General features: G+C 54.4%; 1 protein-coding gene and 2 gene segments (V, D, J or C); all 3 read right to left on the bottom strand.

The window, feature by feature from the left end:
- Window positions 1-4,419, bottom strand: part of LOC105854480 (anionic trypsin-like) — a 7,649-nt gene extending 3,230 nt beyond the window's left edge. The window contains exon 1 of the mRNA XM_012733835.1: window positions 4,404-4,419. Coding sequence (XP_012589289.1) covers window positions 4,404-4,419 — 16 coding nt within the window. The remainder of the gene's footprint in view (window positions 1-4,403) is intronic.
- LOC101624373 overlaps window positions 1-8,309 on the bottom strand; it is a 20,105-nt gene extending 11,796 nt beyond the window's left edge. Inside the window, 2 exon segments of the C gene segment in view lie at window positions 7,853-8,140; window positions 8,261-8,309. Coding sequence covers window positions 7,853-8,140; window positions 8,261-8,309 — 337 coding nt within the window.
- Window positions 8,310-16,763: 8,454 nt separating this feature from the next.
- The window catches only part of LOC101622854, a 14,967-nt gene continuing 14,211 nt past the window's right edge, over window positions 16,764-17,519 (bottom strand). Inside the window, 1 exon segment of the V gene segment in view lies at window positions 16,764-16,777. Coding sequence covers window positions 16,764-16,777 — 14 coding nt within the window.

Raw genomic sequence — 17,519 nt, 5'->3', positions numbered from 1 at the left:
GGCGATAAGGACCGTAGTTTCTGAGAGCAGAGAGGAAGCTCAGCCAGTTCTGGGGGGCTCTCGAGGGGACAGCGGGGCGCCCGCTCCCCTGGCACAGCTGGGCCTTCCTAAGCCAGGCAGAGGCGGCACAGAACAGGCGGCGGAGGCCTGGGCCCTGGACGGGCTGGGAATGGTGCAAACCAGCTGCCCGTGTCCCGAGCCCACAGGGGCAAATACGTCTTGTCACGACTTAGGTCTCGCTGCAGAAGACTCTTCTCAGTCTGGGCTTTGGGCAGGATCTAGCCCACTGGATTGGGGACAATTACTACAATTTCCAGATAGGAGGAGAAGGGAAGCTGGGAAGACCTGACTTTCCTACAAATATTCATGGGCACCATTTCAAGTGCAGGTCAACGTTCAAGTCTTAACCTTCATCTGCCTCTTAGTGTATTGGGTGAGAAGAACCAGCCACACTCCCGTCCTCAGCGTCAGGCCACTGGGCCTTCTCACGGCCCACCCTGTCACAGGTCACTTTCAGAGGCCTTGTGACGAGGGGCGTTGTAAGCTGACCCACCAGCGAGGGGCTCACAGCCTCAGCAGGAACCCATGGTCTGGTCTGCTGGAAACTTTGGGTTCTGATCAGAAAACAAGCCACATATTTGCAGAAGGAAGAAACACTGAGCACTGTGGTTCAATATCAAAGTTTGCGATGAGGAGCTTCTAGAATGTTCTGGAATGTTCTACTCTAAAAGCTGTGGACCATTTTGCAGAGCTCACACAGAGTGGGCCTTCCCAGAACCCTCTCAGTGGGAGGCCAGCCGAGGCCACCAGACAGCCCTGTCACCGACTGGGCACATTCAGCCAGCTGGGTGCAGAGAGGAAGGTGCATCAGTGATTTGGGGGAGCCTGCTTAGCAGGGGGCTTCTCCTAGATGCCTCTGAGCTCCAGGGGGTGGGGAGAGACTGAGTCTGCATCTGGGTTCTCTGACAGGGGAATGTGGGCCTGCAGCTCTGTGGGAGCTGCCCCGGCTCAGAGTCGGCTGTGGGAGGGAGACAGGGACAGGCTGAGGGCCAGGGCCCAGGGCAGCTGTGTGAATGGGGGTGCTCCTGCTGCAGCTCCCCCGCTGAAGACCCTGTGCTCTGAGACCCCTCCCACGGCAGCCCCAGACCAGGGGTCCGGGCCATGGGGGACTCTGGCTCTGTCTGGGCCCCGCGCAGGGCTGCTGAGAGCTCCCTACACCCATACCACTGGCCGCGGGGCCATGGTGCAGAGTTTCTCGGGTGACTGCTCGTTTTCACGGGTAGCTGCGTGCAGGACATTTCACCGATGCAGGAAGGACCTCACCCTCTCGTAGGGGCCACCTTGCCCGAGAATGCGGGGCTGGGGGGCAGAGCCCGCTTAGGCTGGGCAGACCTGGCGGTGCTGACAGGTTGGGGTTCACTGGAGGCCCCGCGAGGCTTCCGGAGGTCAAGTCAGGTTTCCTTGAGGGCAAAGGTGCCCCCAGTCCCCGGGGAGCCTTGTCTCCCTGGCAGAAGTAGAAACGGAATGAAACTCCCACCTGGCTCCCGGCCTTGACCTTCACCCAGCCAGGACCCCTGACCCTCTGGGCCCGGGCTGAGACCTGGAGGACTCCGCGTGTCTGGGAGAGGGCTGACAGGTGAACTCGGGTTGTGCAGGTCAGTAATGTGGACTTTCCCTAAAAGCCTGCGGGGTGTTCAGGGTGTTGCCTTCATGCCCTTGTCTGGGGCCCGCGGGTCTTGTTGGACAGTCAGGACAGTGGCTGCTGTGTGGCCCATAGACACCACAGGTGCAAACAAGAAAGTGGGGAGAAGTGCAGGGCAATTTTAGTTTGCTTCTCGTGGCTCTGCCATTGTCCACATGTAAAGACCCACAAGCTGGAAGGTTCTGTCTGTCTAATGCCTGAAATCCAGCTGCTGCCTCCTATTTTGTATGCTCCTTAGGACAAACGGTTCTAGGTTTCTTTGCGATAGTAGGAGCCATATTTTTTTATGACCATGTAATGTTTATTTTATTTTTGTTTAGATACACAAGTCAAAGGCACTAAGAATTAGAGAAACAAGTAGAATTTTCAATATCTCAATTACAGGTGTTCTAATGAGAAACAAAACAAAGAAGAAAACCAATAAAAGGAGAAATTTAACCAAGTGTGTAGACAGTTTTCCTAGAATTAAAGAAGGATGGAAGCGTTCACATTCAAAGGAGATGAGCATTACATCCCACACCTACATTTCTTTTTTTCTTTTTTTTTTTTTAGATTTATTTATTTATGATACAGAACTGGGGGTACAGGCCAGAGATGCAGGGCGGTGAGAGGATTCACCAGAGACAGAGTGGGGAGCAGAACAGGCAGATCGACGAAGCAAACTGCAGAGGGGAGCAGCCGGCAGGTCAGGAGAAATCTGCCGCGCCCTGTGGGTCACCTCCAGGGCGGGGATCGAACTCATGTGGAAGTGGCTTTCACTTCTCAGTGCTGTGCTTTAACCCGCTGCGCCACCAGGGAGGGCCCTACATTTCTTTTTTTTTTTTTAAGATTTATTTATTTATTCATACAGAACTGGGGTACAGGCCAGGGATGTGGAGGGTGAGAGGATTCACCAGAGACAGAGTGGGGAGCAGAACAGGCAGATCGACGAAGTACACTGCTGAGGGGAGCAGCGGGCGGGTCAGGAGAGGTCTGCCTCGCCCTGTGGTCACCTCCGGGGCAGGCGGGGATCGAACTCATGCGGAAGTGGCTTCAGTTTCTCAGTGCAGTGCTTTAACCCGCTGCGCCACCAGGGAGGGCCATCCCTACATTTCTTTTTTAATGATCCCAAATCCAATGGTAAAATTACAGACGAGCATAGTCGCTGTATAGGCAAGAAGATAGTTCTAGATGGACACCGTTACGTGTGCTCATCCCAGATGTTTGGATGGTGCTGCCCGGCTCATCTCATAAGCCTTGGAGGCCCAAAGCAAGGTGGCTGGCTGGAGGTGACCCTGGTCCTCCTTCTGAGCTGCTTGTCTGAGACTTTCCTCTAGACTTCTGCGTGACTGGCATATTAAGCCACTGTCTTTCATCCAGGAAGCGGCGAGGAGTTTCTGTGGCTCACTCTGGCCAACACATAGGCCTTTCTGGACCTTTCCCACTTTGTTATTCCAACCACCAGGGGAATCACCCTTTCGGTCGGTCAGTGACATAATGAGCCTTAGAGAGGCGAGGATGTAAGTCACTCATGGTCACTCAGCCAGTGAGGTGGACATGGGGTTGAAGGCTGGAGACACCCAGTGTCCTCCACTCCATCCTCAGCAGGAGGCAGACAGCGGCACTGGTTCCCCTCTCACCAGGGAACAATCAAGACCTCAGGCGTTCAGTGGCCCTTCTGGGGTCTTCTGGCTTAGGAATATGGCCGCCATGATTGCTCCATGGTACTCATAACATGTGTTTCATTTTCTAAAGTATGATTCTGCCTCTGAGCCTGGTCTGGCAATGTGCCCAGTCAATTCCTGACACTCCTCTCTCTGGCTTATACAACCTATGATCGTGTGTTGTTCCATTGAAGGCAACCAACTGACCTGTCCACCTCCCATTGGCCAACCGGTCTGAGATGATCAGCAGAGGCTCCCAAGACTCAGAACTAAGTAGCCCCATACAGGCACCCCCACACTTCCAGCTGGAGCAGGTACGTGCTTAGAACCCGTGACATGTCCCCCCTTGGGGAGGCAGCGAAGGGAGCGACTTGCATCATTTCTATTCATACACAGAGGCCTGGGCGTCTGTCCCTCCCGGGAGGACAACTTAGTCTTTATGGACTCCCAGGATCTAAACTTGAATGCCTTGCAAATGTTTTTCTCCAGAAAAGTCTATACTACCTGGCAAATTTTCTTCTAAATCACATTTATTTTCTTAGTAATAGTTTGCTACAGCTCCCATAACAAAATATCACACGAACCAACAAAATACTGTTGTCTTAAGCAACAGAAATCTACTTTCTCACAGTTCTGGGGACTCGAAGTCCGAGATCACATTGTGGGCAGGCCTGGTTTTGTCCGAGGGCACACTCTTGTTCCAGGTGGCCTTCTTCTCACTGGGCCCGACGTGGCCTTTCCTCCGTGGGCATATTCCAGGTGCTTTCCTGGCGCGTGTTAATCTCTCCTGGTAGGGACACCAAACCAGCTTGGATCAGGGCCATCCTCAAGGCCTCCTTAATTTGCTCCTCAAAGACCCCGTCTCCAAATAGAGTCACAGCCTACGGTCCTGGACATTGCTCTCCATTACAGAAATGTTCTCACACGCCCACATCTCTAGACCACTCAAGAGCTCAGAAACTCACCCACGTACTAGGACTCTGAGTTTCTGTGGATTTCACATTGTCGGGCACGCAGACCCTGCATCAGACATCAGAGTGATTTATTTATCTTCTCACCAAGCTCCGTGGGCATGTGCCATCAGTGTGATGGGCCGGTGTGATGCCGAGATGGCTGAGGACCTTAGGGTGCCTTGGGACAGCAGCTGGTCTGAAGACAGTCTTGCCCCACAGCAGCTCAAGTCTTATTTCAGCCCCTGCTACTTGAATTGTATCTGACTGTCTTTACTGGGGATTTCTAAACACCCTTCTGGAAGACTCTTATCCTCAGTCTGCACGTAGCCACTCATCCTGTCTGGATGGAGCCCTCCTGCTGGTCCCAAATTCTCTCCTCAGACTGTCCCCCCATTCACTCCCCTCCTCCCCACCAGACACAGAGCAGCTATCTCTATCGTCAGTAACAAGAGCGGTGGCTTCTTCCCTGCAGCTGGGGCCTCGGCCTAGCTGGGTGGGAGCTGGGCAGGAGGGAGCTGGTCCTTGTTCAGACCCCTGATCGGTGTCCACCACTGTGTCACCATGTTGGAGTAATAAAAGCTGCTGTCTTCCGGGCTCCCACTGTTCACAGTCAGAACTGAGAAGGTTTGGTTTGGGTTGATGAGAAACTTCTCCCTGGTGACCCCTCTGTCATAAGTGACTTCGGAGCCCTGTTTGCTGTGGCCATCGGAACCTGGGAGCTGTGGTACCAGTACATGAAGGTCGGTGGCTGACCCTGGATGGGTCAGCTGAGGTCCCACACTGGCAGGTGTCTCCGCTTGGGTTTTCAGAGACAAGAACACCCAACACAGAGCCTCGTTCCGGAGAGACAGAGGCGTCCATCAGCGATGGGCAGCTTGTCCTCAGGTGGAAGCCTTGGTGCTTAAGCTCGGCTGCCACTGAGGTTCCCGAAGACCCCGGCAGGTAGCACTGCCTCCATTTTCCCTGCTAACTCTTATCCCAACAGAATCCTCTCACCCCACACCCCCTCGCCCTCTGACTCAGACGCTCCACTCTCCCGCTCAGCATCAGCATTAACCCAAACTCCCCAGGGCAGAAGGCTCCTACCTGGGCCCAGGAGAAGCATCAGGCAAGTCAGCATCTTGGTGCACAGAGGTTCCAGCCACTCACTGGGGAAGACACCAAAGAGTCAAACTCCAGCTGTGCTCCCTCCCCAGTGTAGCTCCCACCCGGCTGGGCTCTGTGTCCCTGTGGCAGGGGGTTGAGTTTCTGGAGCAGGCGAAGGCGAGAGGAACCTGCCCCTGGTGGAGCTGTGCGGCTCTTCCTTAGGACGATTCACCGCCCGCGTGCAGCCGCCATCTTGGCCTGGGGCCCGCGCCCCTGACACCATCACCTGTACCATGCGCTGAGGCTGCGTCTCCTAGCGAGCACACGTGAGGGTTCTGTCTCCACAGAGAGTCTTCCTATATATGTTTTAGAATAAGCTTTCCAGTTTCTGAAAGAAAAAATATCCAGTTGGGATGATAATTCAGCTTTTGCTAAATCTATACATCAATTCGGGCTGAATACTCATTTTCACATTTGGTCTTTTAATCTACCCACGTCATATATTCATAATACACACACATATCCACATACATACCCACATACATATACACAGATACATACATTACACACATATCCACTTTTTAAAGTTGTCTTTAATTTCGTTTTTATAAAGATTTATTTCATTATGCATACAGAATTGAGGTACAGGCCAGAGATGCAGGGCAGTGAGAGGATTCACCAGAGACAGAGCAGGGAGCAGAACAGGCAGATCGAGGAAGCACACTGCTGAGGGGAGCAGCGGGCGGGTCAGGAGAGGTCTGCCGCGCCCTGTGGTCACCTCCGGGGCAGGCAGGAATTGAACTCATGAGGAAGCGGCTTTAGATTCTCAGTGCTGTGCTTTAACCCTCTGCGCCACCAGGGAGAACCTTTTTTTTTAAAGATTTATTTATTTACTCATACACAACTGAGGTACAGGCCAGAGATGCGGAGGGTGAGAGGATTCACCAGAGACAGAGTGGGGAGCAGAACAAGCCAATGGAGGAAGTACACTGCTGAGGGGAGCAGTGGGCGGGTCAGGAGAGGTCTGCTGCACCAGTGGGTCAGCTCCCTGGCCGGAGATTGAGCTCACACTGAAGCATCCATGAGACAGCTTTGCAGCATTAGGCCTTAACCCACTGCAGCTCCAGGGAGGGCCCAATGTCTTTCATTTCTCTTAGCAACATTTATTAGTGAATGTCCAGGCCTTGCATATCTCAGATGTTTCCTCTATCTCCTGAGATGATCATATAGAATTTTTAACATGCAAATAAGGCAAATGACAACTATTGATTGTTGAATTTTGGACAAAATTTGCTTCCCTGATAGGCCCTGTCTGCTTATTCATTATGAGAATATTTTCTTTGATGTCCACCAACTCTGCCATCCAGGTAACCTCAGGGCCTGTGTCCGTCGTCCATCTCTGTCATCCAGCCCTGAGCAGCCAGGCCACACAGCATCCCGGATATTTTTAACTGTGGGTCACGTCATTCATGCTGTATCCTCTTGGCTGTCGCTGGGGTTAATGTGGCTTCTTCTCTCAAGATGGCGACCCTGGAAGTCTGCTGAGTCCCAAAGACCGCCTCGGCAGCGGCTTTGCTGCTGGCTCAGGGGCAGCAGGCCACTTCTTTGGCTTATGGATGACGGTTTGATACTGATGTTTGGGTTTGAGACCCACTCACTGCAATGGAAATTGTCCCCACCTTGGGCTGCACTCAACTGATTATTTCAAAATCCGACGAGGGAGACAACTTCTGCCATTTGCCATCTCTACGGCTTAGCAGAAAGTCCTTACATTTAGGTTGTTTACTGGTAATTTGTAGAAATTCTCCCCCCTTCTCCCTTCTCTCCCTCCTCCCCCTCCTCCCTCCTCCTTTCTCTCTCCTCCTCTCTCCTCCCCTTCCTCTTCTCTTATCTCCCTTCAGCTCTCTGAGTGAAAGACACTGAAGGGGGTTAAGCTCAAGAGAGGGGTTTGTGGGTGAGTTGATGAGGGAATCTGGGAAGAGATGACACTGGCTGGCCACAGAGGTTCTCTGAAGTTAGAAAAGTTAATAAAACTGCCAGGAACTTATCACTAAGAAACATGCAGTGGTGGTGGTGAGGCCAGGAAGGTGTCTGAGAGACAGCAAGGGTTTCTCCACAGCTCTGGCCTGGGCGTTTGGGTGGGTGGCAGGGCTGCTTGCTGAGCTGAAGAAGGTGGGAGACAGCAGACTCAGGAAGACGCCACCCCACGGGAGAAGGGGAAGCAGCTGGCACGTGGGAACACTGTTGAGTGACCGCAGGAGGACGGGATATAGCGTCTGGGGAAGCAGCCCCTCCCGACAGCACCCTAACATGGTGGTTGTTCTGCTCACTGGGGCCGAGCGAAGGGGCTCCAGCCCCCAGCATCGGGGAGGGACTTTGGTGGGTGCTGAGGTGGGGCGCTCTTCCTGGTGGCTGCCCTTTCTGGTTTTTGTGTGAGGGAGGCCAGCTGTGCCATGCTGTGTATTTACTGCTGGCACAGAGGTACAGAGAAGTCTGCCGCAGGGTGGCTGCCTCCAGGGTCAAGGGGAAATTCTCCTTGTATTGCCGGGAGACGCTGTACCCCTCAGAAGCATCCCCCTTATTAGTTAAGTTAGTGTTGATGGAGTAGTAGATCAGCTCCGGGTGCAGCCCTGGGTCTTGGCGATACCAGTACATGGCGTCGTGGCCCATGGTCTGAGAACACTGCAGCACCAGCCTCCGCCCCGGCTCTGCAATGAGGTATCTGGGGTCCTGGGTCACCTTTGCAGCTGCGTGGCCTGGCGGGAGGGGGATGAGTTAGAGAGCGCTCAGGAGGGCTTTGATGGCCCTGCTGTAGGGGAGGATTGGACCCAGGCCGGTGGCAAGGGACCCAGGTGTCCTTGGGTCCTGGGACTCACCTGCCCCCAGGAGGAAAAGCATCACACGGCCCAGGAGCTGGGCACCCATGGCAGGGAACAGGCCTCTGCCTCGCCGCTTCTGGGCTGTCCTCAGGCGGGGAGCCACACCCCTTCTGCAGAGCGACCTGTCACAGAGGCCGGGTCCCGGAGGGCCAGCTGGGGAGCTGGGCTGTTCTCCTGCCCCCTGTGGGGCGGCTTCTCCCAGCGCCGGTCTGATTTGTCTTACTCCTACGGGCTTGGGAGAGGTGTCCAACATTTCTGTCTTTTGCATCTTTATGCTGAAAATTGCCTTATTTCCTTATCACTTGTTAAAGTAGGAAGGTGAAACCACTCAAGCTGTATCAGCGCTGCACTTTTTTTGTGTGTGCATACAGAACTGGGGTACAGACCAGAGGCTCAGGGGTGGTGAGAGGCTTCACCAGAGACAGAGCGGGGAGCAGAACAGGCAGATGGACGAAGCACACTGCTGAGGGGAGCAGCGGGCGGGTCAGGAGAGGTCTGCCGCGCCATGTGGGTCACCTCCGGGGCAGGCGGGATTCGAACTCATGCGGAAGTGGCTTCAGTTTCTCAGTGCTGTGCTTTAACCCGCTGCGCCACCAGGGAGGGCCAGCGCTGCACTTTTATACTCCAGCCGTTCTCACTTCCATGCTGCCAAAAAAATAAATAAACAAATGAATAAAAATAAAATCCAAGTGTATTCCTGTCGTGGTCTGTTTACAGACAGAGTTCTGAACACTTGACCGCTTAGAGCATCTGTGGGCAAAAAACTCAGCCCAGTCCGCATCGTGGTTCATGGGTCTGTGTCCAGTTCCAAAGCAGGGACTTGGGGCTCATTGCTGGGGAGCAGATCGGGCGGGCAGGGCTTCCCCACACGGGCTGTGCACCTCTGTCTTGCTCATCCTGTTTTCTCTGTCCACTAAGGGGCTGCAAAAGGCAGAGGAGACAGCTGCTGCTCCACAGCCTGGCACTTACTCCCGCGGGCTAGTCTCGGGCTGCGCCGGGGCCCAGCTTTGCCCTCTCACAGACCTCCACCCAGACCTCCACCGGGAGGCTCCGGCCTGTGCTTTCCCTGCTCTGTGGGCCCGGGGCTGCCCTGCCCAGGCTGGGGTGTGCTGGCCTCTCCTCCTGGCTCCGCCAGCAGCTCACAGCCACCCCCTTCCTGGGCCAGCGTGTGCCCCAAATCGCAACCCCCCTCTGGGACTGCCCACAACTGCTTCTCCCTTGCGCACCTCTGAGCTTGGCAGTGCTTTGTTGGAACGAAAGTGTTCTTGAGGGGGAGCAGGAGAGAGGCTACCCAGCCCCTAACTGCTTCCCACCACATTTGGGGCTTCAGGGGACCCTTCTGCAGCCCACCAAATCACTGTCGTTGCCAGACCGGATTGGGGCACACCCCAGTTTAGCAGCTGCCTCAAATCTCAGAGGTGGCTTCCGACCCCCACCCCTTCACGGTGGGGGGTTCACCCTGACGTCTGGTTCCCTGTGAGAGAGAGGTGGCTGCCATCACAGCATTAACTCTGACTAGGGGGTCTCTCTCTCTCCATGTTTCTGTTGCAGTCCCTCTGGCACGGCTGGGGCAGCGAGCTGGGGTCTGCATGTGGCCCAGGGCCCACCTGGCGACAGGTGCAGGTGCTCTCTAGAAAGGAGAGCAGTTTTCTTGCTGAAAGAAACCCACCGGGAAGTCATGCCTATTACGTGGTATTGATCAAGCGCCCCGATTCCATCTCTAGAAATTCCATCTCTAGTTTTTCCTGCATGGGCAAAGCTGAGCCTGCTGTTTACACGCCTCTCTACCGGGTCCCCCAGTCCTGCAGTGCTCCCAACACCACAAAGGTGGAGAATTACTACTCAAGTCTCAGGGCGTATCCCGGCATTTTCTGCATTCGATTGACCCAAGATTTATGAGGCAGCTGCTCTGGGGTCCCCACTGGCTGTTGCTGCCCTTGGACACAGGCCCCTCCCCGGCCCCTTTCCATCTCTCCCCTGCCCCTCCCCCACTGTGAGGCTGCTCTGCCCCTCCCACCTCAACCTCAGCCTAAGGTGACCTGCTAGCTGGTCCCCCTTCTACAGGGGTCACTTGTACCCTCCCTGCCTGCCTTCTACAACCTTCCCTCTGATCTTTCCTTCCCAAGGTCACCAAATTCAAGAATTTGGGAAACTTTACTACCTAGGTTGGGGGCCTGTTTCCTGTGTCCCAACGAAGGGAATGGGGACCACAGAGAAGCCCCCAGAAGGCGGACGGGCATCTCCCCACCTTCTCTGTGCACGTTACTATAACCCAGTTCCCCCATCTTGATGCGCCCTCCCCGGGGTTTGCTCTGGGTCTCCTGGGCAGCAGTGACCTCCCCACCTCTGCCCAACAGCGGAGTCATTTTCCAAAGCCCGTGGGGAGCACACGTTTGAGCCCTTTCAGTGCACAGCAATCCTCTTTGCTATGGGCCACCCCGAGCCCAACTTGGGACTAGAATTCCCACCACACTTCGATCAAATCCTGGTTCACTTCGCACAGGCCATTTCCGCTCCAAGGAAGTCTTTCCAGCCTGCTCTTTTGTCGTCATGGGAACCAAGATGCTGTGTCAAGGGGCGTGATGGCGCCCTCTAGTGGGCGATTACTGCAGGGCAGTAAGGGCGTCATCCCTGCAAACTTGGAGCCTTTAGATTGCAAAGGGAACTAAAGTGTGATACAATTAAGGCTGCCAATTCGCTGACCTTGCCTAGGGCGAGTGTCCTGGATTTTATGCAGGTGGGTTCAATCTGACCACGTGGTTCCTTACTCGTGGAGTCTCTCTGAGCTGTAGTTAGAGGGAGCAGGGAACTAAGAAGGGTCAGAGAGAAACGTTGCTGACCCAGAGGAGGGAGGAAGGCATGTCTGAAGGCGAGGAGGTTTGATTCTCTCCTGGAACTTCCCCAGAGGAACGAGCCTTGTCCATATATTGATTTTAGCTGAGTGAGCTCCCTGTTGGGCTTAATGACCTCAAGAGTTGTAAGAGAATAAATCCTGTGTTTTAAGCCACTAGGTACATAGTGACTTATACCAGCAAGCAAGAAGGAAAGGAAAGGAAATATATACAAGCACCAAGGCTAAAATGTGGTAACGAAGCCTTCAGGTGGGAAAAACAGAGGTGAGGTTAGCCAATGGGCGGGGCCTCTGGGATCCCGTGTGTGGGGCCATCACTGAAAATGCCGGCTCAGTGTAGGACACTAGCCACTTGTTCCCCTCAATTTATTCCTCAGGAATTTGCTTTAATTTATTTAATGACAAATCTTTCCCTTACAGAGCCTATAACATCCTCATGTTTTTCCTTCAAAAATCTCTAATCTGCCTTCACTACACACACTTATTTTTATTGCGATCACAATGGCTCACCACACTGGAGGTTCAGGGGTACAGCTTCACACCTCATCAATGCCTGTGCCTCTAATCATCTCCAGCCATCACCTCCTCCTCCCACTTCTCCCCACCCTGTCCCTCTAGACACCAGCATTCAATTGTCAAAATCTAATGATTTCTCTTTTCTTATATATATTTGTTTGCTTTGTTTCTTTATATTCCACTCAAGAGCGGGACCATCTGGTATGTCCAACTTACTCCTGTTAAGGGGAAGGATGTCCTAAAGGAACTCTGCAGAGTCTTATGGACCCCACCCCCTCCTCCAGCTTTCTGGACTCTACCCCCTACTCCAGTGATTGGAAACTACATCTCCCAGAAGCACCAGGGAGAGAACTGGGAGGACCTAAGGGAGGAGCTAGCAGGAATTCTGGGACATTTGGGGGATAAATAGAGCGATACTGGATCTCGCGCTCTCTCTCACTAGGAAGCAACTCTCCTGACCACATGACTCGGTGTGTTCAGTCAGCCTAGCCGTAAGGTATTGCAGTTAATTTGTATCCTGCTCTCTTCCTGGGTTGTTCCTATTCATTTCCCCTTTTGTCAATAAACCCATTATTGACCCTTTTGTGTGAGCCTGCAGTATAACCGAATTGTGAGCGCGCAGGTGAGGCCCACAGTCAGGCGGCCCAGTCCACTCTGGGCCTCTGTAACACTTCCACTTAGCATAATCCCTTTAAGGTCTGCCTAAATCCATGCGGTTGGAAATGGCAAGATTTCGCTGTTTTTATAGCCAGTAGTATTTCCTCATGTACACACCACCTCGTCTTTACACACTCAGCTGTCTGTGGGTACCTAGGTGGGTCCATATCTTGGCTGTTATAAATAGGCCTTCGATGAGCACAGGGAGCCGATGTGTTTTTGAAATCGTGTTTTCATGTTTTTCAGGAACCTATGAATAGAGTTGCTGGAGCATAAGGTAATTCTATTTTTAACTTTTTAGAAACACATTGTACCTTTTACTGTTTTTGAAACTGAATTTCCATGGAAAGCAACTTAAAATTTCCCTCTGGTGAGCGGGAGCTGCTTTGCAAACACGGTGCGTTAACACGTGTCAGCCTTCCTGGAAGAGCTCAGAGAGCTCAGTGGTTGCACTAGCAGGGATCTGACGCAGAAGTAGATCAGATGAGGGCAGAGATGGAGTCTGAAAGGAAATGTGTGAGCTTTACTGCCCCAGGCTCTAACCAGACTGCGGAGTCCAGCCAGATTCCTTAGTGAGCAGAATCCATTTGACACCAGGTAGCAAGAAGCACAGTTCAATGGAGAGAAGCAGTTTCTCAACATTTGGGGACGGAGATATAGATAGGGGATAAGCATTTTGGGGAGAGCCAAGGCTGAGAGCCTGAGTGCTACCCAAGAGGTGAGCAAGTGGGCACAGCACCCTGGATCTCCATGGGGGACATGTCCTGGCGACAGAGGCGTCCTCTCAAACAGAGACCACCTGTTACCCCCATGCTTACTCATCCTTTGGGCCCGAGGCAAGGGTCGGGTCATACAGGGTGCCTAAATAAATGCCTAAAATAAAAAAGGGGCTTCTATCTAGTATAGCGATGGAACTCCTGCAAATCAGTAAGAACATAGGATTCCAGTAGAGAATTGGCTTAAGGATGTTAATAGGTCACTCTGAGAACACACACACACCAACATACCTAATTAAAGCGCTAAATCCTTTAGCTACCAGGAGTGCAGATGGTGGGGAGGAAGGAGATTATCCAGCTCTCTAGATTGTTGCCAGCTAGTATTTCAGCGAACATTAAGTTCCTAGACTAAGAAAAAGTCCTCTCTTTCTCTTTCTCTCCCCCGCCCCCATAAAACTCTGGGGTGGCGGGCAAGAGGTACAGTGGGTGTCATTACACAGCTAGGCCGGCACGCTCTAGACGCTGGACGTTTCCATCAGGGGTATGGCAAGCCTTTGCAGTCCAGTGGCATTTCAATGACACCAGCTCTCAGGACCCTCAGCTTCCACACATACGGACCCGGGCACAGTAGCGCAAGTGAGAACCAGGGCCACATCTCGGAGGTCCTGGCTCTGGATCTCCTGCGCTACACAATGCTCAGACAGGTCTGTGAAGGGCGACGGGCCAGGGATGCCGCAGGAGCAGGGGTGTCTATTCCCGCAAAGGGCGTGGGGAGCCCTCGCCTCACGCAGAGGCTAACCGACATCCACGCAGTAGAACGAAGCATGTCAGTCACCGTGAGCTTAGCGGACAAGTCAAAGAGCCAGACCTGCATGCGTAAAAAAGCGACCTGTGATTTTTAAAAAAGATTTATTTACTTATGCATATGAAACTGGGGTACAGGCCAGAGGTCTAGGGTGGTGAGAGGATCCACCAGAGACAGAGTGGGGAGCAGGACAGGCTGATCGACAAAGTACACTGCTGAGGGGAGCAGCGGGGAGACAGGAGAGGTCTGCCGTGCCAGCTGTAGGTGATTTTTGAATAAACAACATGGCAAAAGTTGAGGGCTCCAGAGGAAGATTCTTGGCAGGCTGGTGAGTGTTTTCCCCTGGGATTTTAAACCTGGGCAGCAGCAGCAGCAGCAGCATGTCAGTGTGTCCTCAGCTGCCCTGAGTGGGGAGAGCAGGCCCAGGCCTCCCTGCCCCTCCCCAGCCCAGAGATGGGCCAGAGCCTCAGCTGCTCTGTGCTGCCCCCTGGTGGGCGTCGCTGCCATGACAGGGCCCTGCTGACTGCCAGCCCCTCCATGCTGTGGGCTGGCACAGGCTGTGCTCACTAATGACAGAAGAGAGGCCGGACAGTGAGCGCAGATGGGGCTTGAGGACGGGTGACACCTTGTAGGGGCTGTAACAACTCAGTGATAAAGAAAAGAAACGGGAGTTGTGGGGCGCAGGCTGCAGGTGTCTCTAGACAAGAGCCTGCCTTTTTACTGACAGAGAAGGGTGGGTCAGCTGAACCCCAGTTTGGGCTGTAGGGAGGGTGAGCCCAGTGACAGACGCCGGCTCCCACCCTGGCTCCGATCTTATTAACAAGGCTTTCCACTGTCAGTGCCTGGGGTCAAACAATTCAGTCCCTGGCCTGCAGGCTTCCCCGCCTCCGTGTCAGGATGAATCCCCACTGCCCGAGGCCATCAGTGGTCTTGTCTTCCTTGAAAGAAGCATTGTAGACTACACTGGCATCACCTGTGTGGTGAGGGGCCTCAGAGCATCCAGAGCCGCTGTGTGGGCAGCAGGTGAGGCCCTCAGGGGTGCCCAGGGAACCAGGCCAAGGTTGTCTCTGCTGCCTGATGCTCTCTTCCCTCTGTCCCTGCACACAGGGCCTGGCCCTGGGGTGGGGCTCCTGCATGGGGGCTGAGGGCCCTGGAGCACCCCCCACCCCAACCCCAGGATCAGGAATGTGGCGTCTTCCTAGGGTAGGATGGTCTGGAGGCTTCTGTGAACAGGCCTGGACAGGCCCAGGCGAGCAGCTCAGAGCCCCTGTGACCTCACTGTGTTAGGACATGAGGGGCCATGAGGCTGAAGGCCTCAACCCCAGAGAGGGGCTCGGCCGCTCCGGAGCGCAGAGTCTCACCACAGGTGGCTCCCTGGGTCAGCCTCGTGACTCAGTTTCCACAGACCTGTGGGAGGAGAAAGCTGGAGCCAACACAGAATTAGGAAGGACCCAGCACACAGCCTGGAGCTGAGCTTGTGTGTGTGGTCACAGCCCCCATGTGTCTCAGGAGACCAAGGTCTCTCCACAGGCAACTCGGGGTTCTGCAATGCTTGCAGTGATAGAGTATGAGCTGTGACCCCAGTGTTTTCCTTTAAGCCGTTGATGGCGAGTGTGAACAGTGTGCTTTCACTCAGTGGTAGAAACGGAATTATGTCAACAAATATTTGTACACCGTGAATCTCTCACATTTAGCAACCTTTAGCTTCTGCATGATAGCAGGAGGCTGAAAGGGAGAAAGTACAAGACCCCAGAAAGTCCCCTGTCTGTGGAAGGGCCTGGAAGTTTGCTCCCCAGCTGCTCACTCCCAGATTCCAGAGCAACTTCCAGAAACCCACCAGGGAGCCCACCAGAGCCCACCCCCGGCTTCGTCGGGGACCCCCTCTGTGATCCTGCAGGCCCCGGTGAGGGGCGGGCTGCCCTACTCTTGCTGTGACCCCAACACCACAGCCCACGCCCCAGGCCTGGGTCCTGTTGTTATAGGGCACCTCAATTCAGAGAGAGGCACCCCTGAAGCCCCAAAACCTGCCTGCTCTAAGTGGGTTTGTTATAGGGCACCTCAATTCAGAGAGAGGCACCCCTGAAGCCCCAAAACCTGCCTGCTCTAAGTGGGTTCTGCCATCCGCCGCAACAAGACAAAACATATAAAGCTTTCATGAAAAGTGACTTTAATACAGTGAATATACAATACGGAACACAAAGAATGTAACTTCTAAATCAAACACCTGAAGTGACCCATCCCCTCGTGGGCAAAAGTCAACCCAAAAGGGACTGGCCCAGAGCAAGGCCTGAGAGCCGCCACTAGACTAAAGCACCTTCTGGCCGGGACCCATGGAAAAGGGTCAGCAATGGCCAGACAAGTCTGGGAGGAGAAGAGCAACATCAAAATCAATATAAACACTGCCATAGTCACCTCCCTGCAGGTCTCTCACCCACATCTGCCTTAACCAGTCCAGGGTCAGGAAACAAGCCCGGTTTCTTCATCACATGTTTGCTGCTCCATGTGGCTTCCTTAGGTCTCCTTCTCCCTCTGTCTTCCTTCTCTTCTTCTCTCTCCTTTTTCTCTGCTCAGTTCTACCCTCCTTCTGGGTGGGGCAGGGAACCTGGAACTTCCCTTCTCCTAGGGACCACCCATTTACACTGTGTCCGGCCCGGCCCCTCAGACCTCGGCTCTTGTCAGCTCATCTGGCGTTTGGTCTCTGGGTCCTGGGCCGACTGTCCCACAGAGCAGGCCGAGGCGCACCGAGCCACACAGGTCCTCATTGACTACTCGGGGTTTCGGCGTTTAGCTGTATTTTAAAGCTTCCACGGTAGGCCTGAATATTTTTTCTGAAGGAAGCAACCATTTCCTTCATAACATTTTCCTACTGGGTAATATATATGAAAAACAAACCAGGCAGTAAAGTGAGTTTCTTCTCTCCCTTTCTGGTTTCCCCGGGAGACACGGGCTTGCCGGCTAGCTGATGGCTACTGAGTGGAGAGAGGCAGGGGGCTATGAGGTTTTGAAACCTGCAGAGGACCTTGGTGCTTGGCTCCAGGGCTGCCTTGCTCACAGGCTGGGCCCAGGTGCCCCGTGCTGGCTGAGGGCCCCTGTCCATGCTGGCTGAGGGCCGAGGTCCTGGCTGAGGGGCCCTGGAACTGGCTGAGGGACCTGGTTCAGGCTGAGGGCCCCTGTGCTGACTGAGGATCTTGGTGCTAGCTTATGGACCCACGGCAGGCTGAGGCGACCTGGTACTGGCTGAGGGATCCCCATCCTGGCTGAGGGCCTCAGTGCTGGCTGAGGACCCCAATGCTGCATGAGGGACCCCAGCTGACTGAGGGACCCCGGTGCTGACTGAGAGCCCGCTGTGCTGGCTGAGGGCCCAGGTGTTGGCTGAGGGTCCCCAGCTGACTGAGGGTCCCCAGTGCTGACTGAGAGCCCGCCGTGCTGACTGAGGGACCCCGGTGCTGACTGAGAGCCCGCCGTGCTGGCTGAGGGCCCAGGTGTTGGCTGAGGACCCCAATGCTGCATGAAGGTCCCCAGCTGACTGAGGGTCCCCGGTGCTGACTGAGAGCCCGCCGTGCTGACTGAGGGTCCCCGGTGCTGACTGAGAGCCCGCCGTGCTGACTGAGGGGCCCCGGTGCTGACTGAGAGCCCGCCGTGCTGACTGAGGGACCCCGGTGCTGACTGAGAGCCCGCCGTGCTGGCTGAGGGCCCAGGTGTTGGCTGAGG

Source organism: Condylura cristata, unplaced genomic scaffold, assembly GCF_000260355.1.
Source record: "Condylura cristata isolate star-nosed mole 26May11 unplaced genomic scaffold, ConCri1.0 scaffold00042, whole genome shotgun sequence".
Classification (NCBI taxonomy): domain Eukaryota; kingdom Metazoa; phylum Chordata; class Mammalia; order Eulipotyphla; family Talpidae; genus Condylura; species Condylura cristata.
This window is presented reverse-complemented; position numbering and strand designations above follow the sequence as displayed.